The sequence below is a fragment of the Theobroma cacao genome, chromosome 1 (assembly GCF_000208745.1).
Source record: "Theobroma cacao cultivar B97-61/B2 chromosome 1, Criollo_cocoa_genome_V2, whole genome shotgun sequence".
Taxonomy (NCBI): Eukaryota; Viridiplantae; Streptophyta; class Magnoliopsida; order Malvales; family Malvaceae; genus Theobroma; species Theobroma cacao.
In genome coordinates this window covers 25,622,131-25,642,856 of record NC_030850.1, presented here as the reverse complement: position 1 = coordinate 25,642,856, position 20,726 = coordinate 25,622,131, and the positions used below count along the sequence as shown (strand labels likewise).

General features: G+C 34.1%; 1 protein-coding gene and 1 pseudogene across 8 annotated transcripts; both read right to left on the bottom strand.

The window, feature by feature from the left end:
* On the bottom strand, positions 6,126–15,038 carry LOC18613025. 8 transcript variants are annotated; one of them, XR_001930052.1, is made up of 15 exons: positions 14,724–15,035; positions 13,872–14,033; positions 13,606–13,722; positions 13,433–13,517; positions 12,696–12,804; positions 12,532–12,599; positions 12,269–12,394; positions 11,129–12,189; positions 10,630–10,830; positions 10,469–10,529; positions 9,719–9,832; positions 7,196–7,309; positions 6,980–7,087; positions 6,530–6,639; positions 6,126–6,403 (listed from the first exon to the last, which is right to left on the bottom strand). XR_001930052.1 is itself a non-coding variant. In XM_018129926.1 (14 exons), the coding sequence occupies exons 1-13, from the start codon at positions 14,792–14,794 to the stop codon at positions 6,989–6,991; spliced, it is 2,388 nt and encodes a 795-aa protein (XP_017985415.1). In that variant the 5' UTR covers positions 14,795–15,035; the 3' UTR covers positions 6,126–6,639; positions 6,980–6,988. The 8 variants fall into 8 exon arrangements, 6 of the variants coding, with proteins under 6 accessions (XP_017985415.1, XP_017985416.1, XP_007050103.2 ...); XM_018129926.1 differs by having other exon boundaries at positions 6,126–6,639; XM_018129927.1 differs by having other exon boundaries at positions 6,126–6,639; positions 12,717–12,804.
* Positions 15,920–20,726, bottom strand: part of LOC108661400 — a 25,315-nt pseudogene continuing 20,508 nt past the window's right edge.

Here is a 20,726-nt window from a genome sequence, read left to right as displayed (position 1 = left end):
AGGTGTGATATTCATAACGAATGATTTTAGGTGTTAAACTTGGATTTTTGAAAGTTTTGGAAGCTTAAAACTACCTATAAGGTAAACGTATCGATACATACCCTCATGTATCGATACATTCTTGGCAGGAAGAACTTTATGGAATGTTCTGTAGAAATTCTATCGATACAATGAAGGATGTATCGATACATTTGGAATTTGATGAACATGTATTGATACATTACCTCAATGTATCGATACATTTGAAGTAGAGAGCACCCAAGACCATTCTGGTCAAAATGTATTGATACATTGCCTCAATGTATCGATACATTCATTCAAAATTAGGGTAGCTGTATCGATACATTTGCAAATATTTTGATACATGAGAGAAAAAAGGCAAAAATTAAAAGGAGTTCAGGTCATTTTTGCTCAACCCTTTCTCATAGCTTTTTCTCTTCCTTTCTCTTTTTAGAAAACCTAAAACCCTAACCCCCAACTTGAATTTCTAAGCCATTTAAGGCTGTTTGGAGTTTGGAAAACCATTTTGGGGGTAAGATCTAACATTTTTACTGATTATTTTTTAATTTAATCGGCTAATAACTTCGAAATCCAAGTTTCTCCAAATTTAGTAAATTTCCTCTTTGGCTTGGATTGGAGAATTTAGAGCTAAGACTCGTTCAATCGAGCTTCTAAGGTATGGGTATAGCTTGTTAATAAAGAGTTTGAGATTAAGTAGTTAGATTGCTAAAGTTTAGTTAATCATGGAAAAGCTGGCATTCTTAAAAAACCAGGCATAATTAATGTTTTGGTGTTCTGATGTGTTTGAAGGGGGAAACAAAGTTAACTCATCTCATTGGAAAGCTAGACGATGATTAGAGGCTAAGGATCGAAGCTCGGCAAGGAGTACCTCCAATCGGTCACTGTGAGTGGGTTTAGTTTAATATGCATGTAATGAATAACGCATGGAAGATGCACTGCATTGGTACTAGAATGAAATATGTATGCCTAGACAAATGAACCTAGGCTAAAGAACAATATATGTGTATATGTATATATGTGAATCATGGGTCATTGTGTGCTATGATGTGAGCCACATGGGTGGCCTATGTTGTGTGTGTCTAAACTAGGATGTCTAGTGGCTATGATGAGCTCCTAGTAGTAGATCACCTTAAAAGAATGATATGTTGAGACGATTTGATTGAATGTTGCCTTGGAGACTTAGAGGCACCTAGAACCTTAAAGATCTTAAAGGCGTTTAAAGCTTGATAAATGTGAATTGAGGTTTGATGAGGAATAATGTGAATGATAAAGGCATGATGACCTTTTTGTGGATTTGTGATTCCATCCAAGGGATAAATTTTGAACGTTGATCTGATTTATGGATGAGTGGAGTTTCAATTCCCTATGACTTTGTGTGCCTACAAAGATGGTGGTAAGTAGGGATAGTGGCAATAATCCCACGTGTGATTCCCGCCTGCAATGCTTTAATGCCACCCGTTTGAAAATACTTTGGTTGATACCAACATCGGGAGATGATTTTTTCTTTTGTCCATTGCTTCGGCACGAGCGTGATCTGTTTCTCCGTCAACTGCTCCGGCACTATGCATGGTCTGTTCTCCACCCATTGCTTCAGCACGATCATGATCTATTTCTCCGTCAGCGACTTTACTTTGAGTGCGACCTGATTCTCCATCATTGGCCACCGAGTGTGATTTGGCTATGTCTAGGGGAGGACCACTCTCTAATTTGATCCACATATGATGTGAAATAGCCACGAAGAGGCTTAGACAAATATGATATGAATATGATGTGATACTCCGACAACTAAAGTGTGCCCTGGAGAATGATTTGAATAACTTTGATAAGCTTTGAAGGTAAGCCTAATGATATGTGTGATGAACTTTGGAGACATTAGGGATGTTAATATGCCCTCACATTGGAGACTTTAGGGATAATGATATGCCCTATGCTTGGAGATGTTTGATAGAACACCTAACTGCATAGATGGTGTATATATTTTATATATGTGTTCATATATATATATATATATATATGATTTTGAGTATCTGCACTACTCATTAAGTATTATAATACTCACCCATTTGTGTACCATGTGCAAATAAATAGACCACGAAGGTGCACGGCAAGGGTTGTCAATAGATAAACCAGTTTTTCCATCCGGTCAGTTCCCTATTTTGGTCACTCTATTGAGTCCGTCACAAGCTTCTGCATATGGTTGGCTTCGATGTATGTAGGCATGATGTGCCATTTGAATTTATGTAAAGGTTGATAGGTAAGAACTTGATTTGACTGGCTAATGTATGGCCTTGCAAACATTTGTGTAGACTGTGAGCCAGGGATAATGAAATATATTTGAATTTATTATGAATATTTGATTATAAATCCCTTGGCATTTGTGTTATATGATTTTGGACTCTGAGACTTGCTTGGGTTTATTGGGCTTGCCTATTGGGCTCGTGTGTCAGTCATGGCCCCCAAGGTTTGCGTCGTGACACTGAAGGTTTTAAATCCAAAGGTCAAGAAACAAAGTGTGCAAATTAACAAAATCAATTTATGGCTTAAGGCAAGCATCTCGAAGTTGGAACATCCATTTTGATGAGGTAATCAAATCTTTTGGCTTTTCAAAAATTTTGGATGAACCATGTGTGAACAAGAAAGTTAGTGGGAGTACCGTCACATTTTTAGTTCTCTATGTTGATGATATACTACTCATTGGTAATGGAGTAGGTGCAATTTCATTAGAAAAGATTTGGTTATCTATACATTTTCTATGAAAGACCTTGGTGAAGTGTCTTATATACTCAGGATCAAATTGTTTAGAGACTAAAGAAAATGACTGTTGGGATTGTCCCAAGCAAATTACATTGACAAGATATTGACCAAATTTAGCATGCATAATTCCGAGAAAGGGTTTTTAGCCTTTAGGCATAGAATTCATCTCTCTAAAAGAATGCCTCCTAAATCCCAAAAGGAGAGAGAAAAGATGAGAAACTATCCTTATGCATCAACATTGGAAGTTTTATGTACGCTATGGTATGTACTAAGTCCGATATATGTTATGTAGTCGGCATTGTGAGAGGATACCAATCTAATCCAGGTCTTAAATATTGACAACAGTAAAACATATATTGAAATATCTTAATCAAATTAAGGATTAATGTTTAGTGTTTAATGTAAAATATGTGTATAATTAGTTTTTAGTGCAAGTGGGAGATTATTAGGCATATGCCTTTAGAAACCAATTTTATTATTTATTTATTAGATAAATAATTTGTAACATCAATTATTGATTTCATATATGTTATATTTTAATGGACATTTTATATATTTATAACATATATGACGTGATCATAAATTTTTTGGTAATATTGTAGAAAAACCATGTTAGTAGTTGATAAACTATTAAGTAGGTAGTTATAGTTTTTCATTTCCTTGTTTGTCAAAATTGTTCTAAGCTAAATGTGACAAAATGTTTAAAGCCTACACTTGTTATGCTCTATCAAAAAGGATAGAGTATTTTAACTCTAGCATTAGGGTAATGACCTTAAAGCAAACATGTGGGTATAGTGTATGAGATACATACATCGAGCAGGATCTAATTAAAGAATTTCATATAAGTCTATCATTGTTAATAATTAAAAAGAGCTCTATTACAATTTATTAATTATCCTTATACTTGAAAGGTTAATATAATTTATTTAGTATCTATATGACTTTGATGTTACCATTAGGTGATGCTGAATTTAAAGCTATATCCTGGTACATTGGATTATGTACATACTAAATAAATTATATTAAATCCTCAATAAAGGATTAACCATTCTCTATTGAGAAAGATATTGAAGCGATTTTCATAAGATTGTTGGACTTAAGAAATCTTGGAAGTGTGTTTTATAAAAGGTGTTTCAAAATTATATTATTCATATTAATTTATATATTAATGTTTTGAAGACAAATATTTTTCAAAGTCTAACAGGAATGAAAATTATAAATTGATATCACATGGGATCGATGTGACAATGTGTTAGAGCAATAAGCTGAATATGGATATTTTCAAAAGGAGGTGAATTGAAATATTTTAAATTTTTGAAAATTTCTTTTCAATTTCAAGAAAGTAAAGTTTCTTAAAGTCAAATCCCCTTTTTGAGAGTAAACAAGAGAATTGATTCCTTATCAAATTAGAGAGGTTAAAAACATAAATGAAATTAAGGAGCGAGAGAGAAAAATCAACACAATGGTTTTTATAGAGGTTCAACCTCTTTGCCTACATCTTTTTCCTTAGATTTACTAAGGAGTTTAAAATTCACTATTGAAAAAAATTCAATACAATACTTTTTGTGAATTAGCACAACCTTTCAATATGATGCCTTTTTATGGTTAAAGCATAACCGCTCTACTTTTTATCGTGGTTAAGGTATAACCACTTAAATACTACCTTTTCAATTGGTTAAGATATAACCACTCAAGTGAATACAATGAAAGAAATTTAAATGCAACTAAAATGTTTCTTTAAGGCTCAGTAGCAGGTTAAGAACAATGTTGGGTGAAGAAAAGAATAAGCAATGAAGGCTTAATAAATGGTACAATTAAAGACTTAAATGCTAGAAGAGGTGTACAAAGAGTATTAAATGATTTGAGTTGAAATCTTCTCTTGGAGTTGTGTTTCAAAGTCTTCCAACCTTTATAAATGTGGTGAGAGCTTATATTTATAGTTGTTGAAGCTTTGGAGGTAGTTGGAGAGGTCAATTGCAATGTGTTGATGGACATTATTGCAATTAAGGGGTAAATAGGGTTTCTTAATTAATTTAAGAAACTAAATGATTTTATTAGATTAAATGAAATTCCAAATAAAATAGAAGTCATGAGATGACATAGACTTGGACTCATAGCTGTAGAGAGATCTTAAAGATCCTATACATATTCTTCTTTTAGGTTTTATATATAAGTCTTGTTGGACTATGATTAAGTCTAATGAATCCAAGTCCATTAGTATATCTGTAAAAACAAGAGTTGCTACTTAATTGGTCAGCAGAATTAATTAGCAACACGTTTTCAGAAAAACAAAAAAGCTTATAAAAGAAAGAAGCATGAATCCTTTGGAGGTGAGACACTTGAATAAAGTTTAATCACATTTGGGAGTTGAGGTACTTTAACTACTTTTAACGTACGTGTATAGATCATTGACTTTTATATTAAATGACAATTTGTTACTAAATTATAAATAAAAATGCTACATTTATTGTAGACAAAGAAAACTAACAATTAATAAGATTAATATACGAAGAACAATTAACTTAAACCCAAACTCGTTTAAATCTATACCGTATTGTGTTGTATGGTCATATCATATACAAAAGTGTTAAATCTACTACTCGAGTCGAGCGAGAACAACCCACCTAACCTATGCACTAGTCGACCAACTGATAGTGCCCATTAGCAGACACACCTAGCACAAAGGGACAGAGTCGTCACTTGATTCTGTGAGAGCCTTTTCTACACATTCGAATCTCCTAGTCGTTATCGTTGATCCTCTTTAGGCTACCTTCTAGCTTGGTTACACACTCAATATGTTGGTATTCTGTTATTGTGTTTGCTTTGAGAGCCCTTATGTTCGTGTATACGTTACACACATTTCATTTGGGCAAATTCTTTTTCAAAATTAACCTTCTTTTCAGTTTTAGTTTGACCCTGGTTATTGTACACATAAATTTTCAAGAATATAAAGCTATGCCTTTTTTTTTTTTTATGAGATACATCAACGGCTACTGATCATGAAATATTACGGCAGGTAAATTCTAAATACCGTACTTATTACACCTTGTTAAAGCACATCTTAGACTAGGTTTGAAAATAAAAAATTAGAAAAGTAAATATTTAAACCCAATCAAGCATATTTTTAACTTAATAATTTTTTCCAATTAAAATTTTGAAACCTTATTATGATTTTACAAATGAATAAGAACGTCAAACTAAGCCTGAAGTTATTACAGCAATATTTCCTGCTAAATAATAATTGTATCCAAAGTTTCCCAAATACAAACAGTTAGATATGAAAAATTAAATTTGGAAACAAGTTTCATATTCGAATCTGGAAAAATGGAAAGATGAAAAGTGAGGCTTATGAAATGTAAAATTTTAGTAAAAAATTAAAAATTAAAAAAAAAGTTTACTAATTATGTAATATAAACACTAATCAAAATTAAGGTTAGTAGATGAATTTCAGTTGGAGCAAAGCTAAACCTTTTCTTTTAATTAGTAGTTACACAACATACCAAAAAGTTGTTTTAGCAGCTGCCCCCTACTGCCCCAACCCAATCGCAAATCCGCTTTGAGCTTGTCTGTACAGATCATGTATGAAGGGAGATCGCTATTTGTAGCATCCTAAAGCAAATGTCTACACCTGATACCACAAAGAAGAATAACTTACTAAACGTATCTTGATGACTTAGTATCAAACGCAAATATCATGTCCCTGCCTCTCTTACTCATCACAAATGTTGCACCAAACCCATTTTAGAGCAATAACCTTGGATTGGCAATTTCAAAGTAGAGAGAATTGTCTTCAGCAAGCTTTATTGAGTTTATTATTGCCCATTTTCCCATTGTAAACTTTATGAAACCCACCATCTGGCATGTCTGCATATATTAATCAAAAGTTGACCAGCCCATGGAGTATAACAAAAATGACATGAAACATATGAGTTATTGACCAAATTAAAACCTTGCCAAGTTGGACTTGGGCACTTAGTGCTACCAGCCCCATCAGCTTCCTTAAGGTTAGAGCAGTTTTTCACTTTATAATATAAAACCAATGCAAGAGGAAAAAGGAGCACAAGGATGTGAGGCATGTAGTTGAAAAAACAGTAAACTACGCTTAAGCATCTACTGTTACAGGGCATATATCAGTGGCTATTAAGTTAGTAAAATAATGGTTTATGAGATTCAGAATACCATAAAAAGGAAGACTATACACAACCTTGTTTTGCTACTCTACGTCAGCCATGTTTTCTTCAGGGAAATAATTTGGTGTGCTGGAATTGGTACCATGAGCACCATCGTACTGAAGAACTCTCAGTCTCCCTTCCTGCATTTAGCAGCAATCATTGCTCCCATGTTAAAGATCTTTTTAGGTTTGTAGTTTGAGAATATAGGCAAATAAGAGCACCGATTCTAAGGTAAATCAGGTGCTGACCTTGGTTCCATAGACAAGACCACCTCCAGCGAAAGGATGAAAGCACGCAACATTTACCTCATCCTCTGCACTAGGAAGTACTCTCACGAGTTCCATATCAGAAACTCTATAAACCTAACTGACAAAAAACAGATTATTATCCAGACATCTAACAGGTAACTTCAAGTAAGAAAAGTAGAGTTTCAAGCACGCTAGTTGGAAGTATAAATCGGAACCATGAGATAAAAACACATGATTAAACCAAAGGGCAACAACTGAAATCCTCCTCCCCTCTCTATCATATCAAATAGCATCAAATCCAGCAAAACTGTTTTACCATGGATAATTACATGCACATCAATGTTTTAAAAACCAGACTGGAAGTTGAACAAATGAGGATCCCATTCTCGGTCCAACTTTCAACTAAAGAGTTGTGCTATAGTAAGAAATATGATTTTGATATTAAATATTTAACATCCATGGTATGGTCATTAATGGAGAGATAAAAGGTCATAGGTTCAAATCTCACCACTAGCAAAGAAATTTTGAAAGATTAAATAATAAAATAAATGCTTAAAACCGGTTTCAATGCCGGTCTGATCTAACCTGGTCCAACCAAATGGTTGACTGGTTTTTGACCAGTCTGATATACACCTGGTTCAAATGACCTTATTGGACCAGATAAGTCCTGGTTCCCAGTTGACTCGGTCCAGGTATTTCATCAATGATGCACATTGATTTACACCAACTGAAAACTTAATCTAACTAAAAGTTAACGCACAGCAAATAAATCAATATTTATTCAAATTTAGATTAAGCCAAACAGTGTCTCTATTTCACAAAAGTTGAGAAAACAAGTCTAGACTTCACCTAAATAATCATCATATAAGAATTGTGTACTGGAAGTTGGTAGTCTATTCAGAGCATATTCCCTAAGATTAATCGCGTAAAATAAATGGCAGTTGACCAACCATAAAGTAGGCCACATTGGACCCACATCCATGGGTAGTTGAAATCACATAACTGTAGATTTATGACATGGTTCCACTTCTTAACAGTTGAAGCTAATAATAAACGAGACTAAGAATTATCATGTCATACATACAAAATCATAATTTAAGGCTTTGTTTGATAACAGAAAATAGCTTCATGAAGGAAAACATTTTCAATGGAAAATAATCTTCCTGAAAAAATAAATTTTCTCATGTTTGGATGGTTTTCGAGAAAACATTTTCTAATGTTTGGTATACAACCAAAAATCTTCTCAATTTTCCATCAAATTTTGAGGTCCACTTTGCTCCATTTCTAACCCCATCAAACGACAAAGAATAACTAAACTTCAAACCCTAAAATTTCTATCAACTTAATTAGGTGTTTGCTTCTCAAAAATTATGCAGCCTTGTAGCAAAAACAAAATTCAAGCCCATCTCGAACAAATCCCTCTTTCAAGACCTCTAAAACAAATGACCATCTATGGATCAAATCCCACAATTAATTAATCCCTTATAGTTCCATGAGAAAAAGACATAATCTAGGCATTAATGGTGTTTTCCAGTTCGGTGAGATTCTAGCTTCCAAGTCAAATCAACATTGCAGGACCTACTATGAAGATGATGATGCAGAAAAGAATGCTAGCGGGAAGAGTCACTGCTGCTGCTGGAGGGATAGTGGAGCAACCCCAAACAGGCAAGTAGTAGAGGGAGAGGGAGAGTTGCCAAATCCATAAAGAGATTTGTCTTCGTAATGGAGAGGGGGATTGAAGGATGAGAAAGACGGTGAACAGAGAGGTGGAGGAGGATTGAAGACGATGGAGGGAGATTCAAGGTTCGGGTGGTCATCAGAGATGGATTCAACGATCGAGTGGGGAGGGGAGGTGAGGCGAAAGAGTGTGAAGTGGGTAGAGGGAGGAGAGAGTCGGGGAGGGGTTTTATGTAAGGATGGAAAATGTCTTACGCCCTTTACCTGGGTCAACAGATGTTATTTCCGTTGAACCACAAATATTTTACCTCAAAACAAAGATTTCCCACTTCCAAACACTTAAAATTGCAGAAAATATTTCTGGGAAGTATGAAACAAACCCTAAAATATCAGCCATAAGAACAACCCAGTTTTTTGCAATTCAAATTTAGTTTTGAGATTCCTTCTCCAGAAAATAAATGATAAATGTCAGCTCAACTCAACATTAGGGTCATAAAAAAAGAGGATCAAAAAATTGATTAAGAATTATAAACCTTAAAAAATTTATGAGTCGACTGCTTTAGTCAACAAACATCTGAATAATCCAAATAAATGGAAATTTGAACAAAGCCAATATTTGAAATCCTAACATTGCTTGAAACATAAGAAACCATTTACAACTAAACTTTCCATGTTTTCTTACTTCTTACCACAAGTTCCAACAGATTTTATCAATAAGTAAATTTCAAATTAAAAGAGAGAAGTGAGGAAAGGCAGAAAGCTATTGGCAGAGAAAGAAAGACACGTTCACAACTTGCAAAAATATAACAAGAAAAAAATATAAAATAATTTAATTTGAACTTCTACCTCTAGTACTGTGTATATAGGCGATGTTGTTTTCCCATCAATGACAATGCTTTTAAGAAGGGAACCATGACGTCGACCATAGGCAAGTAATATGTGTTCAGAAGTGGGTGAGAACTACAACCATAGCATTAGATGCATAAATTAGAACCATAGTAATACATTTTTCTATTATTCTAGACCAATATGCTTCCCTTAATTCTAGGCATTTGTACAAAAACATAGAAGAAATTTAGCCATTAAAGGAAGGTGCAAACAAAAGGCCAAACTCCAACAGCAAATCATGTTGGTAATGACATTTTTGTCTGGTCAAAACTGACCTTGTAATATGGCACCATGACGGGGATCGGCTTAAGTATCACCCATCACCACCCCCCCCCCCCCAAGTCCAAAAAAGTATTCTCTTGGTAAAAACTAAAGTAAATCATGCCTTTTAATAAATAAATGCAATAGTTTTGGATGTTCAAAGGGAAAGTAACAGTAAAGGGAAGAGAAAAAAGTTCCAGAACTAAACATAAACTGGCAAAAAGAGCATCAATACCAAAACAACAAGAACGAAAAAACATTTTACATCCACAAGGAGTTCTATTTGTTGGTTGGAGTTGGGTTGGGGGAGCCAAGCAGATGTTCTATTGTAATGACCTTTTTTCGGCTAAGCATTCAGTAGTGCTCGCTTGAGCAGCAGAAAATGCCACTAGAATAGATAATGAACTAGAATGCAAGTTCTCAGAATTTCAATCAAAATCAACTGACCTGGATTGATGTCAAACAATGAGCAGCTCTAATTGCTCGTGAAATAAGCACCGAACCAAAGCTGTATTGTTTGAATGAACATCGATTTAATAAGATAACCACCCACCAATTATAACTAAAAACAAATGTCGGCAAGAGCAGATAAAGAGAATGAACTTTACGTTGCCTTCTCAAGAGAATATATCCGAAGCTCATACACGACTTGGTGTGCTGAGATTGGGTGTCGAGTTGGGGATGTTGCAACCCCAGCATCTTGATGGACCAATGCCTGTAATCCAGGATCAGCTTCCACATGAGGAAGCACACAAGCAACACAAGCAGCTAAAAATTTCCCACAAGGTGAAAAATGGGCACCCATTTCACTGCAAAGACATAATGCAGCCAAGAAATGCCATATTGTAAACATGATGACATGCTAACAAAATACAGTTATTAGAGTACAACCAAGAATTTAACAAAGGCAAGATTTAGTGTTGGAACAAAATTAACATCAATATTTCATGTTTACAGAGATGGTCCGAGAGAGAGCATAGATAGCACCTATATTATGCAACTAGCACAACCATGCACAACAAAAAATCTCTGAAAGACATGGAGTTTTGAGTGATGCTGACAAATTTATGACCATCAAACCATTAGAACAAATATCATGACATTTACCTACAAAGGACAGCATGTGGTATGGCTAAGCGGCACTTGTCAGCATTTAATAGTGCACAGGGATTTTTTATATCATGTGACCACACCCTAAGCTTCACCGTGCAAGGCAACTCTGCAGCTGCAGCTACAGCCAGTGATGTGGCAAGTTCAGATTGGATTCTACTTATAATCTGTTGAGCATCAGCGCCATCATGCACAGAGTTACTAGGCACAGCGACTGCACCAGATTCAGAAACTGAGAAGCGAGATCGTGAAACATGTTGCAATCTAGTTCTTCTAGAAACCCCAGATTGGCTAATGCTGTTGGGTATTCCAAATGAAGCTGCTGCAGTCTCCATGTTACCAGTTGATGACTGCAATGTTGAGGAAGAACCCGTGTATTGAGTTAAATTTTCACTATGAGGACGCATACATGGAACACCAGTTTGTTGACCCATTAACCACCCTTGCAGGAAAGGCAACTCCCAACAAATTGCTCCAAAGGGTAAAAACTGCTGAAGTTGCCCAAATTCCCTGACATCTGGTTGGTTAGAAACATTCCTAGATACTCCCCCCCCTGCACTACTATAACGATTGAGGTTAGTAGAGTTTGTTTCCCTGCTTTCCCTTACAGGCTGAACTTCATCAGTATCCATAGCATCCATTGAAGGGTCAGCAGCACCACTTTCCATCCTAAAAGGAACAGAATTATTTACAGGGTCTTCTGTACCAGGACACAAGCCAGAAGGAATTGCAGAAAACGTCTCCATGGGAGATACTGTACTATGATGCTGTTCTCCCATAGTTGCATCTGTTTGAAATAGCATTAAAGAAGAAGACCCAACTAGCATGCCAGTTGTACCAACAAGCCTACTAACATATTGCAAATCCATTATTGAATCATCAATGGTAAATGAAGGCACAATCATGCAAGGTGATGACGTAAAAGAAGGATCAGCTGCCAAACCAACATGATCACTGGCATGACTACTTGTCACAAGAACTGCAGGAGGAGGATAATGCAAGTAACCCGGTGATGTCGCCAGTGTCATTGACAAATCTGAAGAGTCAAGATCATTTACCTGCATATCAGTCCAATAATGTAATCCACATGATAGAAGAAATAAATAATCAGTAAAAAAAAACCAATAGACAATTCACCTCAGCAGTCAAGAGAAAAGGAGCAGCATGCGGGTGAAAGTGCACAGCTCGGAGAGATCGTCTGGTCTTCAATACAATGGCTGGTGAGGAAGCCTCTCCTTTCTGGTTGTAGTGCCATATGTACAACTGGAACATGATTCAAAACATCAATGCTATGAGATCCACAAAATCATCTTCCCAAGCTTAAGGATATAATGCAGGAAGAGATAAGAAATTCCAAGCATAAGACATTATATGACAAGTTCCTGGGTAATATTCAACACCTTGTGACCACATGCAACTGCAAGAAGTTCTCCTTCTGCATGAAAAGCGATGGAAGCAATTGGACGATCTGCAAGAGGGAATAAAGGGAGCAAGAACACAAACGCAAATAATAAGTATAAGAACAACACTTCAAAATCACAAAAAGAGTTGGGGTGGGAAGTACAGAAATCACAAGATCCTATACACTCCGCTGTCTTTGCATCCCATAAACGAACTTGATGATCCAAGCTCCCACTTGCAAGAATTTCCGGATGCGCTGGATTGAATCTAACCTGTAAAAGCTCCATTAGGATTTATACATGGAATACACACAAACACACACACATGTATATATATGTATATATTTATATACATATATACATATATATATAATCCTTTTGTTTTTATTAACATTCAATAACTCACATAATCTGATTGCTTTAAATTTGCCTATATACATATACTACGAGCAAGATCAAGAAGACCTAAGCCCACATCTAACCTCGCTGCTCTAAGTCAAGCAACATGGTTTTCGCAGACAATGTAAATAGTTAAACCCTAGGCCTTGCAGCACACCAGATGGCACCAGGAATCAAGGCCTCCAGAGACCTTGGATTATCAGCCACCACTTTCCCATGATGAAAGCTCCCAGACTATTAAGGATGCCAGGGAATTGAAAGTTGGGAACGTATCAACCAAATTTGAGCAGGACATTGCACTTAAAGTATTCTCCTTGCATATACAAAACAACAGGATTGAGCCTTTTAACAATTGTCCTCTAGGTATATCAATTTTCAATAAGGATTATTTTAACAGACTGAAAAATTTATATACCAATAAAGTTTCTTTTCAAATAAGGAACAAAAAAGTCAATCAGGAATTACCAAGTACTGACTTGCAGAATAAGTCAAAAGTACTTACCACCCAAGGTGTCCTCCGATGACCGCTCAACACCTTTAAGCATTTTCCCATTTCACAATCAATAATCTTCACAGTGTGATCACCACTACAATGAAAAAAACCAAGTAAACATCTAAACAAGGCAAGTCATGAATGCTGAAGAAAACAAGAACATTCACAAAAGTACAACTTACTGGGTTGAAGCAAGTGTTCTTCCATCAGGACTAAATGCTGCAGCAATTGTTGACCTTGGAGGAGGCACTAGAGGACAATACTTGCCTGACAAATGCCGCAAAGACTCTTCCTCAGCCCTGTAAAGAAAAAAATTGTAACAATATGATTTTTAATGACTCGTCTAGATAAAATAAAGAACAGAAACTGATTTTTAAAAAGGACATGCCACCGTCTTACAAGATGTGAAAAATAAAAATAGCCAAACACAATTGAAAATTAAAAGTACCATGAAATGAGGCCACGTCTGGCATCCCCAATGGGTTCAATATTAGGCCCAGATGAAGAATTGGCATTCTGTTTAGGTGCTTCTCCCCATCGCCTTTCTGGCGCATACTTTGTTCTGGGAGAGACTTCTCTCTTCCCTAACAAATGTAAGACATTTTTACCACTGAAAAGGAAAAAATAAATAAATAAAACAATACTACATTGAAAGCAAGATACAAAAACCTAGTAACTAATAAGCTTCGAGGTTGCGGTCATGAGGTTCAAAGAAACAAGTCTTAGATTCTCAACAAACCATAGTTCCATGAACACAAAACTCGAAAATAAGAATTGCAAGTTAACAAATCCACGTGAAATGAAAAGAGATGAAACTGGACAAATAAAAAATGTAAATAAATAAAAGAACTTCTGAAAATGACACTAACTTTGAATTCCAATTTCGGTGACACTAAACTATCACCTTAAATCGAAGCACTTTATTCAAAGCACATGAAAATTCAATCCAGCAGCCAAAAAGAAAGTAAATTGATGAGAAAACATACATTTCAACTACAATCAGCTCACCCTGTAATTAAATTTCACATTAATTGAACAAATTAACAACACCATTACTACTATATACAAAGAATGAGTTAATGAATAATCAACAAATCTACAAAATAAGTGATGCATAATTTAGATCAGTTCAAGCTACGGAATTAACAAAATTCAGCTTAAACCAAAAGCTAAAAATTCTAAACTTAAACATCTAAATCTTGAAAGCGATTCGCTAAATCAACCATTTCGCTTCTGAGTGATTCAATCCAACACAACAGCCGAAACAAATGAAAAATCTAAATTAAGTGTCAATTCTGACCTGCGATGGAGATTAGTAGAGGATTGAAATTGGAGGGAGACTTGATCGAGCGGCCAGGGATGTCCAGTCATTTTTCAACAAACGAAATTCATAACAATCTAGGCATAATTGTTTCCACTTATTTTTGGAAAAAAAATCCTAGTGAATAAGGTGTTCGAAGCTTTGGATGAGAGAGAATTTTCTTTCCTCTCTTTCTCTTTCGAGATCTCGATGGGGAAACCAAGTGCTAAATCCCTCTTGTCTTCCGTTGGCTTGGCTCTGGTTTTTGGTAATGTTAGTTGATCTCGGGGGTTTGAAACGGTGACAAAACCTAAAGAGTAAGTCTATGCGAGGTAAAATGTGGTAAAAATTTTTGTTATTTCTTTAATGGCATGCTTGGTGGGGCCATTCCTCCTTTATTTTTATTTTTGAGATAAAATTGTATTTAATTTAATAAAATAATTATTATTTAGAATAACTATTTCAAGAAAAATCTGAGTAGTTATTATCAAAGTCCCTTTCAGTAATGACTATTTTAAATTATTAGGAATAAAAAAAATTAATTAAACAAATATACTTTTTTATAATTTTAAAAATTATCTTATAAAAAAATACTAAACTTATTTATTTTCTCTCTCTTCCTCACTCCTTTTCTCTCTCTAAAGCACAAAAGCCACAAAATTATTTACTTCCTTTTCAAAAACAAGGAAATAAAAATATTTAAATATTAATTAATATATTAATATTATTTAACTATAAAAAATATTATTTAATATTATTATTTGAATATAATAAATGTAATAAAGAATAATATTTAGTATTATTTAAATTTAATGAAGAATATATTTTGTCTTTTAATGTTAAATATTATTTAATTATAATAAAAGGTTTAATTATCTTTTAATACAAAATATTATTAAATTATAATAAAAATATATTTATACTTTGATGTAAATATTATTTAATTATAGTAAAAGTTATTTTGATTTTATTACTTAGAATATTTTTATCTTTTAACAAAATAAATATTTTAATTTTAATAAAGAGTATTTGTTTCTCATCATAGTATTTTTGTTTCTTAATTAAAAAATCTTTAAATTTTAATAGCTAACTCTTACTATTTTTTTGTTTCACCGTTTTACCGGCAAGCTTTTTTTTTAACGTGCAAGTGGTTTCAAAACTTGACAAGGTCAACTCAAGGTCAGCTTTTTATCCGTTCACGCATCAATGTTAACATCATAGGTGTGTGGCTAATCAAATAAAAAAATAGTACGCATCAAATGTTTGAAAAATTTTTACCATGTCATTTCATGGTACAAAAGATATATATATATATATATATATATATATATATATATATATATGTAAGAGCATGAACCTATGTAATTGACTATGTTAATACATGTTAGAAATGGAGAGATGCATGGAAGGGCTAAATAACAAAACTAATGGGGCTGAATATTTACAAAATGATATTGTGTAGCAAAATTTGGGATAAGGAAAACCAAAATTACAATTTTTTCTGCTAATTTTTAAATGAATAACAAATGTAAAAAAAGAGCTACAAACAAGGCGTTTTGTCATTTTTAAGTGAGAGTCTTTTGGTTGAATCTTATTATTGGCTTGGCTTGATCCCCGTATATGGATTATATGATCATTACTTGCTGATGCCAACATTAGAGGCCTTTTAGGGTTCCAATTGACACTATTTATAATCATTAAATGGTCAGACAATACCTCAATTGGTTAAACCTTCTTCAATTCCAAATGTATACCTACCAAGATTGCAAGATGTAAGATTTAATGCAATTCACTAGAAATTGTAAAAGTAATAATGAACAAGCTTGCCTAGGTTCATTTGCATATGCATGAGAGACAAACAACAAAATGACACTTTTTTGACAACCTCGACAAACAAGCTATATATGAAAGGGAAATCAATAAGTATATATACAAAAGAACTCATTTCCTACCTTTGACCTCCTCCATTGTTCTGATAAAAAAATGAGATATGGACCATCTATGTACAACAAGCAAGACTAATCCATGCAAAGTGCTAATGGGTGGTTGCCGCCACACATAGCACAGCCCAATATTAATTTTTTCACAAATTCTAGATGTTGAACCCATACAAGTATCAACATTTTAATTTTGGATGAAGATGTGAAACGAAGATGCTAATGGACCTAACTGGTTATCGTCTAGTTGCCAAGAATGCCAGAAATGATTAATGAATGCGAGTGAGTAGAGAAAAGCTCGACGATAATAAACTTACGTCTAGGCAAATATAAATTACAATGTTTATATTATCATATAAGCATATACCTCTGAATTCTCATTGCCACTAGCAATAAACATACTATTCAACCCACCAAAACAAGATCATATGATATACTTGTTTTGCTTATGGCTTATATACTTTAAAGGCTTTCCCACTTCCAGCAACATCTCGTAAATGAATTTCTTGGCTATTTAGGTTGACAATGAAGAACTTACTATCTATGGAAACTGAAAGAGATGTGATTGAATGCTCCTCTAAGAATACTTGCTCGGCATTTGTCTACAAATTTAATATATGAATTTCTTTGTTAGAGAATACGCTGATAAGATTTTCCCCATCTAACATAATAGCAAGATCCAAAACCTTGGGCATCCTCATGCCCTTCTATGCTTTAATCTCATTCCCATCACAACCCCACATGCAGATGCCCTTTTCTAGGTCAAAACTACCACAAACAAGTCGCTTTGAGTCAGGAAATCAAGCACATGAGCTAATAGTAAAGCCATGATCCCTAAATGTATGCTTGCAAGTACCTGTTTCTACATCCCACAGCTTGAGAACTTCCATCTTTCCACATGTGAGCAACTTTGTGTCGTTAGGGCTCCAAGCCACAAAAAATACAAGGTTCTGATAGCTTCTGAGAATGTGTTTCATTGTCAACTTACCATTATCCATAATCTAAGGAATTTAGCGAGAGAAAAACCAACTTATGTCAAAGTCTTCAAAAAAAAAATTATCTCACAAGGCCATAAATCCAAGTACAATCCAATATAACATGTACATAAATTAAGAATTAAACAAGAACCATGACAAGATCATTATGATGATAATTAAGCGAACAACAAAAAAAGGTCCTTTTGGCCCATTTAAAGGACCAAAAAACATACTATACTTTTAGCTCGTCTTTAACTTAAGTTAGGACTAATATATGGTGTAAAACATCATATTCGTTCACCCATTATCAACATTAATAACCATTTAAAGTAATAGAATCACATTTCTTTGAAAAAGGAAGTTTACTTTTGGAGGTAAAAAATGAAAACAAACGAAATTAACTCAATTTTCAAGAATTTAGAACAAAACAAAACATGATATGAGAAAGAGAACATCAACAATATCAAACTGATAGGTTTCATTTCATTTAATTCAAGTTCAAGAAAGTGACATTACTAAATGAACTCCATACAGACATACACACAAAAGCAAATGGTCATTTCTTGTTTGTTTCAGTTTTTAGAAATAAGAACAAACTATACCTTATTAGCAACCTCAACCCCCCCCCCCTTCGAGCACCCTTCTCCCAACCATAAAAAACTAGGATAAGGTAGGCATTAAAGGTTAGACACACCCTAATTGATCCACTATATGTAACTTAAATTATGTTATTCAAATTTATCATATCTCAATACAAAATATTACACAAAAAACAAGATTCCAAAACTTCTTAGAGAAAGCAGCAGAGATACAAATGCATGCACACATACATATAAAATAATGCAAAAACATACCTTTTCATATGCATATACAAAATGAAAGAAGTCATACCTTCCATATGATAGCCGTGCAGTCACTTGACGAAAAGGCTAAGTACTCCCCATTATTAGAAAATTGTATAAACCAAACTTCATTGTTGTGCCCAATCAAAATCTACAATCATAACAAACAAAAAGGGCTACAATACAATTGAAACATTCATAATAACAAGATATAATCAAGCTGTTGAAAGAGGAATGGTGTATAAGTTGCATAATAGGTTTTAGGATAAGAACTTAGAAAATATTGTAGTGACAGATACCATACTAAATTCACTATTATCAAACAACTACTGAATAACATATATTTTCTTTAAGCCTTTTATTAAAGGTTGATTCAATTTTCTAATTTCATGGTGTTGCATGGCTTGGTGGTTTTCTAGCTCTATCACCACCAACCATAATTTTCAAGTTCTAGAACCATATAAATAAGCTAGTTGAGTCCCTTCATGTTAGCCAAAGTATAATAACATGAATTGCAGGAAGTTGTACTCATAATGCAATCGTAAATAAGATTATACATGAACTGACAGGAGATATGAACATTAAAGAAAGAGTTTGGTCCTTGAAAGTGTAAGTTAGTTTTGCAACTTATGAGCACAAAGTTATTTCGGTTGCTTTAGATTTAATCAACAACAACAACAATAACAAGTTGACAAACTAAGTAGTTCCACCATGCAAGTCAGCTATATGGTTCACATTGCATAATAATTCTCTATTTGGTCTCCTTTTGTTGCTTTGTTATACCATAAAAAATCTTTAAATTTTCTTATGTGGTTCAACATGATAAAAGATAATCTTGACAAACCTTTTTCCACCACACTAAGCCATTGGCTTTATTGAACATAAGCAAATATGGTCTTTATACGTGGGTTCATATTGATAAATATTATTTTAGAAAACATAAGTTATGAATAAATAAAAATTAAATTTCATCACCAACTCATGATCTGTAATAAGATTAATCAAGGTTGTTTTGTAACTTTAAAATATTGAACGAATAATATATCTGTCACAACCCAAATTCCTAGGCCATGACCCGCGCATGGGCCCAATGGGCATAGCGCACCAAGCCCAAGCAAGCCTATTATGTAATCTTGCTTAACATCCCATCAACTATTCTCAAGTCACCTTTCATAATTCCAACTTATAATCACTTTAATAATGGCCTATAGCAATCAAGAATTTCATTAATATAAACCCAAAATAATGTTAACATTTCAACTCATGGTGGCATTAACAGTTAAAATATATATATCTCGTCTAAGACATGTATCTTAGTATTTTAAATCACATGAACGTACTCATAAAACAAAATGACTCTTGACTTCCAGCGGAGTTACCACAGTGAAGATGCGACTACTGAGATGCCATAGTACCTACCAAGAAAGCGAGCATATGCATGTAACTCAATTTAAGTCCTAACTGCCTCCAAATCTGAAAACATGAATTTAAAAACATGAGTATAAAACTCAGTGAGTGAACATAAGAAGGGAACAAGCAATCAATAGGAAGAATTTTGGAAATCATGATGCACTTATTTCCAAAAACAATGCAATTGCTTTAATTTCTTACTAAAAACCCCTCATTTCAAACTTTGGTTAATAACTTCATAGTGTTGCAACAATCCATGATCAATCCATGAAGTTAAATGGATGAAAAATATGTCAAAAATCAAATAGGGTAGCATGTAGGATAGAATGTTTCTCGCTGCAGCGAAGTTCATTCTTGCTGCAGCAAGAAATAGTACCAGTTTGCATGTATTTTAATTTTTCTAGCATATCTCCCGCTACAAAACTCCAATTGACCTGATTTTTAGACCATTAGAAAGCCAAGAGGCAAGGGTACAACTTTGATGTTTACCACTTTTCTCAGTTCGAACGGGAAGATGGTCAAAATCTTCATCAAAGTGAACATATTGCATCAGAACCCAAGAGTTTCTCGCTACAGCGAGATTTATTTTTGCTGCAGCGAGTTTTTTGCTGCCAAAACAGAAAGTTTCTCGCTGCAGCGAGAAGCAGGGCACCTAAGTGAAAAATGGGCCTCTTTTGCACAAAAAATCCATTTGGTGCTGCAATAAAGATCAATTTGCAAGAAAATGGGAATTTCTCAAGATTCATCATGCAAAATTTCACATGCATTATAACCATATACCATTACTCATAAACTTCCTATAACACACATATTTACATATGTATATATATATATATA

Coding starts and splice junctions, on each gene's coding strand:
- LOC18613025 (XM_018129926.1), bottom strand. CDS start 14,794: ATGACTGGACATCCCTGGCCGCTCGATCAAGTCTCCCTCCAATTTCAA. Junction 14,034..14,723: donor TCTACTAATCTCCATCGCAG/GTCAGAATTGAC, acceptor TTTCCTTTTCAG/TGGTAAAAATGTCTTACATT. Junction 13,518..13,605: donor AGAACACTTGCTTCAACCCA/GTAAGTTGTACT, acceptor TTTTCATTGTAG/TGGTGATCACACTGTGAAGA.